Below are 11,775 nucleotides of genomic sequence, written 5' to 3'. Positions count from 1 at the left end.
CTGCGGCTGCGGCTCCGGGGGCGCAGCGGGACGGGAGATGCTGTTGCTGCTCCTGATCCTGCTGCTGCTGCTGCCGCCGCTCTCGCCGCTGCTGCTGCTCGTCTGGCTCCTGCTGCTTCTGTTGCTGCTGTCGCTGTGGCTGCTGCACGGAGCCTTCTCCAGTGGTGGCGGTGGCGGCGGCGGCGGCAGCGCTGAGCAGCAAACCTGCCGCATCTGGCCAGGCCATTTGGGGGGCTCCGCCGCTCCGCCGCCGCCGCCTTGGGAGGGGAAACAGAGCCCGCTGGAAAACCGGAAACAGCGTTACGTTAGCGCCTCGTAGCCCTCCGCCGGCGGCCCAGGGAGGTGGCCCCACTCGGGCAGGGGGCAGGCAGTGAGCGGGCCGCGATGCGCAGCGCTGCGCAGCGCAGCGCTCCCTCCCCGCGCGCCTGCACTTGGAGGAGGATGCGGAGGATGGGACGCCCGCCCACTGGCTCTCTCGCGCCCCCTCTGCCCCCGGAGCTAGTGGGGAGCGCGGCTTCTGCAGGGGAAGCTTGGGGCTGCGTTGCTTTAGTGATCGCCTTCAAGCCCGCAGGGGTGCGCGGGAGGATCGCGCTACCCTTTGCTCTTGGGATTTATTGGCATGACCGTGGAGGTAGTTCGTGAGGAGAGGGCGGAGAAGGGACGGCGGCTTCTGACAGCATCCTAGGAACGTGGGAGTGGGACACAGGGCGTGCCTCTGTCTTTAGCCATCGGCTGTAGGAACCAGGGACGTGGCCACTACCAGGATGGCGCGCCAGCCTCTCCGCCTCCTGGGCTGTCCCCTTCCCTAGGAAGACCCTACAGAAAACAGCCCCTAGAGGAGCCACGAGCTCGGCTGTGCCACCGCCTGGGGAGCGCTGGATATTCAAATAGAGGTGGGGGAGGATCCCAGCTTCGTCGTTTTGTAAAGGGTTGGAGCTACGAGGAGTCTTGTGGCAGCGTTGAGGACAGTTGATCAGAGGTGGTGGCTGGAGAAGGGTCCAGTCCCCAAAATTCCAGGCTTTCTCCAGTAGTCAGTGGCGGCTGCACAGGGTACCGTCCCATTCGCTTCTAAAAATCAACCCAAAGGGAGAAGAGGGGCTCTTAGGAGACAGTTAAGAGCCAGAAGTGGTCAGGAGTGGAGGCTGCTGGATAGAAGTGGTTTCTTTATAGAAGTCTGGTGCTTGAAAGAGCCAGAAGAATTTGTTCCACTGGAGCCAGTGTCCAATTTAAAAAATATACTGTATATCTATAATCTATTCTATCAGTGGGGATTCAGGGAATTTTTAATACCTGAGTTTTATGCTTGATGGATGTGGCGCTGAGAAATGTTAGTGAGGTCTTTGAGAATTTTATACCTTGCTAGGCCCCACAGGAAACTGGCCCAAAGATGTCTAACTTAGGCTAGGACTGCTCTTCTGGAAAGGAAAGAGGGAACTAGACTTTCCTCCTAGCTGTCTAAGACACAAACTCCACATATCCAAAGCCAGTAGAATTACTTCCTACATCCGACTCCAATTTCCCTATAGTTATTAATGGCATCATTTTATACTTGGCCACCCAATCCTTTTCAGTAAGTCCCTTGGTCTCCTGTCTTATCCAATCAATCACCAAGTCCTTTGGCTCTATCTTCTAAAAAATCTCCAATTTACCTACTTCCTCTTCAACTTTGCTACAAATATCTTTTTTTTTTTTTTTTGGTACCAGAATCCAACACAGGACCTTGCACTTGCCATGCAAGGTGCTGTGCCGCTGAGCTATGTCCCCAGCCCTGCTGCAAATATCTCAAGTCAAAGTCCTCATCATCTGTCACCTGGACAACTGCAAAGCCTGACTAGTAGCCACACTTTTGCCTCATTGCTTACCACTTCCAGTCCTGTCACCACCAGAGTGATTTTTCAAGCCACACCTGTCAGGAGTGAAATCCAGACTCCTCAGCAAGGCTCTTTGCAGGCTCCTTCTATTTATTTAGGCAGTTCTGTATCTGAGGGCTCAACCTTCTATCCTGGCATTCTTCAGCTCATTGTGCTGTGTCTTAGGGTGCTTCTGTTTGTGATGATTCATGTCTAGGAAGTCCACCTTGTTACGTGGAAAATTATTCTTTCCCTAAGAGCCAGCTCAGCATCATATCTGATCTCTCACTTCCTACACAAACACCACCATGCCCATTATCATGCATGTATGTGACAGAATTAACCCCTTCCTCCTATGTGGTACTGTAGGCCTCACATATAATACTAGTATGGCACTGCCTCATGCAGTACTTCACGCAGCTGTCTATGTGCCCACATCTCCCATCCGACAGACGAGTCTTTGGATCCCAATTACATCCAACACAATGTCTGGCATAGAACAAGGACCAGCAAATCTTCAGTGAAGGAAGTAGAAAAGGAAGAAAAGAACTAAAGATCGACTGCCTTAAAGTTATCAAGTCAACTTTGTCCATCCTTTCACTGAACCCCTTTCATTTTCATAGATCATAGATCTCACAAAGCACAAAACATCACTAACTCTGCCCTGTTATTTCAATGAAAAAGAAAGTCCCAGACAGAAAAAGGGAGTTAAATTCACACCCAGCCGAGAGGCTGGAGCCAGAGAAGTGATGAGCTTGTGCTCTGGAGTCAAGCAGAGCTGGGTGTTCAACCAATTTTGTCACTTATTAGCTTTGGGGTGAGTCTATTCATTCTCTAGATCTTAGTTTCCTCATCAGAATAATAGAGAAAAATCATAGGATCTACCTCAGAAAACTGGATATTTTTGTTCATTATGTACTTTCAATATATACCCAACCCAGGATTCCTCTGTACTAAGCACCAAGGCTCTAAACTTTTGCTGGTGTCTGAAGTAAGCCTAAGGGACTCCGTCCCTGCTCTCCAAGCTCCTACTCTGGTTGGGGAGGCAGCAGTAAACAAGTAGGCAAATAGGTAACTAATTGCTTATACTGGTGAGTATTCTGAAGGAAATCAACAGGATGAAATGATAGAAAATAATAGCCGGGGAGGAAGGGAGATCAACTTGGATAAAGCAGGGCTTCCTTGGAGATAATATTTAAACTGAAACTAGAAGAATGTAGATTATGTGAGATGTGTAAAGTGCTTAGAATAATGCCTGGCACAGAATAAGGGCCAAAATTAATGTTCAGTATTATTGCTAATTAACTTATGTCAGTGATTCCCAGTCAAAGAACTGAGACTGTCTAAGTGGCATGGAGGATTCTCTGTATATTAAAAAATACAGGAACTCAGGAGGCTGAGGCAGGAGGATTACTGTGAGTTTGAGGCCAGCCTGGGCTACACAGAGAGTTCAAGGACAACCTTAGCGAGACCCTGTCTCAAAACACAAAACAAAACAACAACAACAAAAAGGCAGGTACTAGAACTGGCACTGCAGGTTTGTGATCCCAGAGCCCTAGGAGGCTGATGCAAGAGGATCACAAGTCTGAGCCCAGCCCACACAACTTAGCAATTTATTGAGTACTTGTTTCAAAATTTTAAAGATGAAATTTAAAAATGGGTTGGGGTACAGCTCGGTATGAAGGCCCTGTTTCAACCCCCAGTACCACCAGCACCAAAAAGAAAACAAGGGCTAAGGACAAAGCTCAGTGGTAGACTGCTTGCCTAGCACACACAAGGCCCTGGGTTTAATCCATAACAGCCCAAAACAAAACAAAATAAAACAAACAAAATGAAATGCACTCTTAAGGAGTATATCCATTTTAAAACAAAATACTGTTAAATAAAAAAGGTGAAGAAGAATGGTAAGACATGCTATCATTTTTGTCTTGTTATAAAAGCAAAATATAAGGCAGCGGGTGTAGCTCAGTGGTACAGCACTTGCCTAGCAGGTAGGAGGCCCTGGGGAGTTCAAGCCCCAGTAAGGGGAAAAAAATTATTATTTTATTTTTTTAGGAGAAAAAAATTAATATGCAAATATTTGTAGGACATAAATAACCTTTGAAAGGACAGAGCAGAAATTGAGACTGAAGGATGGGCTGCAAGAATACTTTCACAATATTCTTTTTGTACCTTGTGAATTTTGTTCTACCTATTTTAAAAAAAAAATTAGTTAATTTTTTTAGGGGGTACTGGGAATCCAACTTGGGACCTTGCATTTGCCAGGCGGGTGCATGTGCTGCTGAGCACATCCCCCACCCCCTAAAAATGTTTTAAAGAGAGGACCCTTGAACTTGAATTTTTATTAGGTATTTTGTGGTTGAATTTTTATTAGGTATTTTGTCCAACAAGAACTACTTAAAGTAGAACCATTATTATATGGGGTTTCTTAAAAATAATTTTTACCTTAAAATGAAATCCTTCTAAAAAGTATTGGGGATTATTTCTCTATAATTATGTCCTCCTCAGGTCTTAGAATGCAAGTGTAAGTTTAATGATGCCAAAGGTTAGATAGAACTCCTGCAGGCACAGAAGGTCCCAGAAAGGGACTTAGGGAAAAAAGGCACCTTTCCAGATTTCCCAAGGTGTGATATGTATGAGGATATATAATTCTAAGTGAATTCGTATGTATATCCTCATACATATCACACCTATCCTCATACATATCACACAAAGCTAATAAGTGACAAAATTGGTTGAACACCCAGCTCTGCTTGACTCCAGAGCACAGGCTCATCACTTCTCTGGCTCCAGCCTCTCGGCTGGGTGTGAATTTAACTCCCTTGCCCTTTAGTATAGAAGAGCAGCGTAGCTAGTGTCTGAGGACAGCCCCCTTTCATTCTGGCCTTTTCCTGGAGTTCTAAGTGAATTCGTATGTATATCTTAGAAAATAAAACCTAATATTCTGAACCTCTTAATTCTGTACTATCATTCAATAAGTGATAATTAAAATGCTAATAACTGCTCCTTAATAATGGCTTATTCTGTGTCAGGAGCTTCATGTTTATTATTTACAGTTTACATTTTACAAATTGAAAAGACTTGCAGAGATTTAATAACTTGCCTGAATGACAGGAAAAGTCCAGACTTTTGCCTGCCTGTTGCCAAATCACCCCCCTTGTGCACAGCACCATCGGGTGTGTGGGTGATAGGCATTCGCTTCGTCTCATTGCCATTGTCACTTGAGAGGTCTCAATCTCTACAAACTACTTCCACAAATATCCCATGATCTGCAGTTCGTAACAGCAGACAGCAAGTAACATAAGCATAATTTTACAAAAATACATGGGAAACGGGGATACTAACAGAATTTAAGTGACTTTCTCATGATGCCAAAACTACAGGTAGCTTTCTCTGAGCCAAGATGTCTCACAAACTCAGGTTCACATTTTTTAACAGAATCACTAAGAGACGTGGAAGCCACTGGTCATGACAACATGGCTGCGTGTGGGGGTTCATGGCAGCGGTGAACTTTGTCACTGCACAAGCATCACTAAGAACAAAAACAGAAGTAGACAGAATGGTATAGACATTCTGAATTCAAGATAGAACACCCACACGAAACGCCTGGTTTCTTCTCTCAGATCCCTCCCACATGCGGTGGGCTTCTTCCAGCTCCAGCCAGCTCCGCAGGCCAGAAAGGACCCCAGAGCAGCTTCCCTGACTCTCGGGCCCTGGGGGCACTGGCTGGGGATGGAGAGCTGTGTGACTTGCGTCTGGTCACGGAGTCTCACAAACCAAGCCAGATGCTTGGCAGGGCAGTCTTACTTTCTAAATAAAGCCATTTTGTAAACTTATTATTTTCTCCTTTTAAGATCTGTTTTCTAAATTTGGCTTGCAGGTTCTGTGTGGTTAATTTCTTTTCCTCTAAGGATTGTCAAACAAGGGACTAAAGAGGAAACAGATATTGAGCCTCAGAATTTTAGCACCAGGAAGAACTTCAGTATCCACGTTATCGATGCCCTCCTTTTCACAGAGGAAAACGTGCAGACAGTGGAAATTCAGTGACTGGCTCAAAGTCACATGGCTGAGCGAGAGGCAGGTGCAGGCCTAAGCCCCTGACCCCTTGCCTGGTGCTCTTTTATCTCATTTTCAAAATCCTGGCTCTGCTCCTTCCTGGCATAGGAGCTTGGGCGAGCCACTCTGCCTCTAAGCCTTTGTTTTCCTCCCCAGTAAAATTAGGATATAGTATACCTACTTCTTGTGAGTTTGGTGAGGATTAAATGAGATATTTCATTTGGAATGTTTTGCACAGTGTCTGGCACAGAGTAATGGCCCAAAAGCAAGGGTGATGATGTCAGAGCGTCTACGTCCCAATTCCAGCTGAACCGCCTGCTTAACTGACACTTGGCCCAGTTGCTTAACTTCTCTTCACTCAGTTTCCTTGACTGTAAAGTGGTAATAGTTCCTACCTCGTTAAACTTGTTGTAAATCTTAAATAAAATGATATAGTTCACCCACTGAGAATAACGTTTAGCATGTTAACCATTATTAGTCTGATTGTAATAACCATCTTTCTTATTTTAAAAAAGCCACACTTGCCAGGTGTGGTGGTGCACGCCTGTAATCCCAGCACTCCAGAGGCTGAGGCAGGAGGATCACTGCTAGTTCGAGACCAGCCTGGGCTACAAAGTGAGCTCAAGTCCAGCCTGACCTGCATAGTGAGACCCTGTCTCAAAAAGAGCCAAAAAAAAAAAAAAAAAAAAAAAAAAAAAAGCCACACTTTAAGCCAAAATTTAAGTTTCAGAAGTGCCCATTTTTTATAGGTTTAGGATGCATGCTAAAATTCTCAAGGTATTCTGCTTTACTTTTAAAACCTCTCATTATTAGTACTCCCAGTTCCCAATCAAAAAAGGTTCTCCATAGCTGTGCATAGTAGTGCATATCTCTAACCCTAATATTCTTGGAGGCTGAAGCAAGAGGATCACAAGTTTGAGTTCAGCCTGGGCATTTTAGCAAGAACCTGTTTCAAAATAAAAGGGCCGAGGGCTGAGGATGCCACTCAGCACACAGGCCTTGGATTCAGTCAACAGTAATGGGGTTGGAGAGTGGGAGGTAAGAGGTCATGATTGACTAATTTATAGTCTAAGGCTGTGTGCAGAGTCCAGAGGCTCCCACTCCCCTGTGCTGAAAAGGGCAGCAGGCCTTCTGTCTGCATTGCTCCATCTGGGATATTAATACTTAGTTCTTTGTACAGTGCTTTGAGACTTTTGGATGAAAAGTGCTATGTGAGCAAAAATTATTATCTCTTTTCCAGATATCACTTTTAGATTCAAACTCAGAAACTCCCTAAAGTAGACCACAGCATAAGACAGTCTGGATACATATGTATCCATCTTGTATTATGACAAGTGGATTATACATTCATGCTTGACACCATCATTAGTTTTCTTTTGCATGTTACAGCACATCTAATTTGGGTGGGGAAAGAAATGAGATGGGGTTTTCACTGTTTAACTTGCAAAGATTCCACCCCTTTCACTCTGGTTTCCTGATTTGTGTATTAGGAGTCCTCTCCTGAGGTCAACAGGAACTCTAAGGTTGATTCAACTCTGGGGGTGTGAAGCAGGACAAGAAGAAATTATTCTCTTATTCCCAAATCCTCAGTCTAGTGCATCTTTGAGTACCCAAATCAAGTGTGTTTCTTCCTCTTATGTTTCAGTTGTATACGTTCTTTCTCATTTGCTTCCTAGATACTTTCAATATTATCTAAAATCAATAATTTAAAATAAATAAATAAATAATTTTAAGACTTTACCTTTCTTAAATTTTCATTACAATTTATAAATTTATTTATTAATTCCACCAAAAAAGCATGTATCTGTCCTGGACAGCACTGAACTAGATGCTAAAGAATTAATAGCTATGGTTCCCACTATAGCAAAAACCCAGACAAAATTAGTCAGGTAAGCTTTTACCTGTTGAGCCAACACCTTCTATTGACTTCAACTGTTGACTTCCTCCAACACACACAAACTCCTCAACCTTTCTCCTCTCCTTTCCTTCTCAGAGACCCTGTCAAGTTATCTCCTCAGCCCTCCCAGGTCTAAGAGCAGAGCCTGTGTGCTCTGCAATGCTGCGTCCTCCTCAGTATTTGCCTTAGAATAAACTCAGTCGCACAAAGCGATTAATATCTGTCAGGGCCTAATGCATAACTCTTTAAGCTGTGCTTAAGTTTCTAAGGCATTTCATATTATCCATTCCAAAATAAATCTATTGATTCTAAAATGAATCTATTCTTTCCAAAAATTTTTTTTTGTTTGTTTGTTTTTTTTTTTTGGTTTTTCTCTGGTACCGGGAACCGAACTCATGACCTTCCGCTTGCCAGGCAGGCGCTTTGCTGCTGAGCTAAATCCCCAGCCCCTCCAAAAATATTTTTATTCATTCTTTTAAAAATTTTATTACTGCCAGGCATGGTGGCACACACCTATAATCCCAGCACTTGGGAGGCTGAGGCAGGAGGATTGTTGTGAGTTCGAGGTCAGCCTGGGCTACAAAGTGAGCTCAAAGCCAACCTGAACTGCATAGTGAGATCCTGTCTCAAAAAGACAAAAAAAATTTTTTTTATTACTATAGCTTGCTTTTTGGGATAAGGTCTGTTGTAGTCAGGGTTTGCAAGGGAATAGATTTAATATAGGACACATAATTTATAGGATTATTTTATAATATTCACCCAAAAAGTCAAATGCAGAAGAGTACAAGACATCTATTCAAAGAATCTAGCTGAGGGCCTGAATCCCATGGCAATGTCCTGCACGAGTCTAGCTGAAGACCTAAAGCCCATGGTAGCGTGCTCCATAGGTCCAGCTGGAGGCCTAGAGCCCACGACAATGTCTCATACAAGTCTGTATCAAGGATCTGCACCAGGAAGGCCCAAAGGTCAGTGGTAGAAGCTAGAAAGTCTGAACCAGTGTGATGAAGGATCTGTGTCAGCAGGCTGAGAGATCTGTACTGGAGCCGGGAAGTGACACTTAAGATAAGGACCAGAACCAGGACCAAAAAAAAAAAAAAAAAGATAAGGACGAGAGCTCTCCTGAAAAGAACCACAGCCATCCTCAGTAACAGCAAGGTCCCAAGCTTGTCTGATGATGAGCACAGCCGAGTTCATATCAGGAAAACCAGCGTGACAAGCTTCTCCAGGAGAATCAACAGCACATCTTCCCCTCCAGTTCTGCTTTTATGCTGTTGGCAACAATCCTCCGGTGAGCCTTTCACATCCAGCATCATGCTGATTTATTTCAGCTGGGCATTAGTTAATCCATCACAGGGTCTAATTAGGTAATTCAAGCTGGCCTTAAACTCACTATGCAATCCAGGCTGGCCTCAAATTCATAGCGATCCTCCTGCCTCAGCCTCCCAAATGCTGGGAGGCACCATAACCAGCCATTCTTTTTTAAAAATCCATTTGAGGGCTGAGGATGTAGCTCAGTTGTAGAACACTTATCCAGCATGCTCAAGGCCCTGGGTTCAATCCCCAGGAATAAAAAGCCATTAAAATAACAAATAAATTGTTTATTTTAAAAATCCATTTGATTACTACTTATTTTGGAACTTATTATTCAAAACTACTTGTAGGTCTACTCCAGATCAAGTTTCATAGCAGATACTGAAAATTCAGGGCAAATAAGACATGTAAATCTTTGCTCTTCTTTTTTTCTTTTTGAGACAGGGTCTCGCTATGCAGTTCAGGCTGGCCTTGAGCTTACTTTGTAGCTCAGGCTGGCCTTGAACTTGCAACGATCCTCCTGCCTCAGCCTCGGGAGTGCTGGGATTACAGGCACGTGCCACCACGCCCAACAATCTTTGCTTTTAAAGAGTTTGCACTCTTAATGAGAGCCAGATGCTAAAAAGGAAACAAAGAAGAAACGTTTCAGTGAAAGAATGAGAGTGATTGAACTGAAAATGACTAGGAGAGGTCACTGCATGCAAGGATGGTCTCTGAAAGGAGGCAAGGTTTGAGCTAAGACCTGTAGAATGAAGAAGAATCAGCCACACAGGACTCTGGGCAGAGCACCGGAGGCATAGTGAAGCAAACCACACTCAGGACCAGAGACGAGAAAAAGCCTGACTTGATCAAAGCACAGAAGGAAGGTCAGAGAGGTCAGAGACTGTTAGAACAAAGAAGAACAGTGGTGCAGGATGAGCTTTGTGAAGTAAGCAGTGATCAGCTCATGCTGTGCTGGTTGAGATATGGTGGGTATGGGTTTTATTCTAAGCGAGTGGGGAGTCAGGGGAGGGTTTAAATAAAGGAGTGACATGATCTGGTGGGTTTGTTTTTCTTTAAGATCACTCTGAGATAAAAACCAGTGACTATCATGGTAGAACAGTGGAATCAAAGAGGCTAGTCAGGAAGCTGTTCCAGTAGTCAAGGTGAGAGGTGACACAGCCTGGAGTTGAGTAGTGGCAGGGCAAATGGCCAGATAATGGCACTGTTGACAGAGATGGGAGACTCAGAGTAACATAACATAAGGGCTGGAAGAAAGAGAAATTCCCTTTATGACATATTGATGCAGAGATGTAGATGTAAATCCAAGTACCAGCTGGGCAGGTTGTCTGGACTTCAAAGAGAGGTCCAAGATCTGAATTTGAGCATCAGCATATAGCTGGCATTTTAAACCATGGAACTAGGTAAGATGAGGACAGGAGCAGGTTGATAGAAATGAGAGCCTAGAACAGCACTGTTCATGGAAATATGTATGGCCACACTTGTGAACTGTATGTAATTTTAAACTAGTAGCCACATTTAAAAAGTAAAGAAAGACAGCTGAAATTAACTTTAATGACCAAATATATCTAAAATACTGTCACTGGAACATGAACTCCTATAAAAGTCATTAATGAGATACTTCACATTCTTTCTCTTATACTGAGCCTTTGAAATCGAGTGTTCTTTACACTTGCAGTGTCTCATTTCATTCAAGCTGCATTTCACGTGCTCAGTAGCTCCATGTGGACGGTGCAGGTCTAGAGCATAGCCGGCTTCTGGAGCGTGAGTGGAAGAGGATTTGGGAAGGAGACAGAGAATAGTGTCACAGGAACCAAGAGAAGAAAGCATTTTTCAAAGAGCTCGGTCAGCTGTGTACAACGCTTGTAAGAGGCAGAGTAAGATGAAAAGCAGCAGTGCACTTCAACTACATGTAGGTCACTGATGACCTTGACTACAGCTGTTTCAGGGGACTGATGGCTTGGGAGGAAGTGGAAGCCAGAGTGGACTCAGTGAGAGGTGAGGAAGTGATGACAACCAATGTAAACAACTTTTTCAAAAAGTTTTTTTGCTGTGCAGAGGAATAGAGAATGGAGCACTAGGTGGGGGTGCAAGAGGTAGAATCAAGGGAGGTTTTTATTAAAATAGAATATGTGGGAGTTGCTGGAGTGTCTTTGTGTGGTAATTCAAATGTCCCAATGGAAAGGTAGAGATTGTTGTGGGGAAAAAGAGAATCACTGAAGAACTGAAGCCCTTCTAAAAACAAGAAGGATGGGTAAAGAGCACCAAGGCAGAGGCTGGTCTTTATCAGGAAAAATGATTCCCCTATCAAAACAGTATGGATGCCGTGTCAGAGAATGGGTACAGATTAGTCTGTGGATGTGGTAACAGGAATCTTCATCTTAACACAGGGAACAAGCCATGAGCAAGCAAGCAAAAAAAAGTATAATAGAGGACTGCAAGCTGGAAAGGAAAATGTAGCATATGGAAATGTAGCATATGGAGAATGGGAAACTGCTTTTTTCTTTCTTTTTTCTTTTAAATAAAGGAAGGATGCTGGGCGTGGTGACGCGCGCCTGTAATCCCAGCACTCCAGAGGCTGAGGCAGGAGGATCGTTGCAAGTTTGAGACCAGCCTGGGCTACAAAGTGTGCTCAAGGCTAGCCTGAACTGCATAGCAAGA

The 11,775-nt window shown here is 44.1% G+C and overlaps 1 protein-coding gene across 1 annotated transcript in view; it reads right to left on the bottom strand.

Annotated features, from left to right (window-relative positions):
* The window catches only part of Nrg2 (neuregulin 2), a gene marked incomplete in the record, with an annotated part of 245,238 nt that overhangs the window by 186,876 nt on the left and 46,587 nt on the right, over window positions 1-11,775 (bottom strand). The window contains 2 exon segments of the mRNA XM_013512931.1: window positions 1-280; window positions 596-1,068. Coding sequence (XP_013368385.1) covers window positions 1-280; window positions 596-621 — 306 coding nt within the window.

Source organism: Chinchilla lanigera, unplaced genomic scaffold (assembly GCF_000276665.1).
Source record: "Chinchilla lanigera isolate Chin_1 unplaced genomic scaffold, ChiLan1.0 scaffold00017, whole genome shotgun sequence".
In the NCBI taxonomy this organism is placed as follows: domain Eukaryota; kingdom Metazoa; phylum Chordata; class Mammalia; order Rodentia; family Chinchillidae; genus Chinchilla; species Chinchilla lanigera.
Note: the sequence above shows the minus strand (reverse complement) of the source record. Positions and strands in the feature narration are given on the sequence as shown.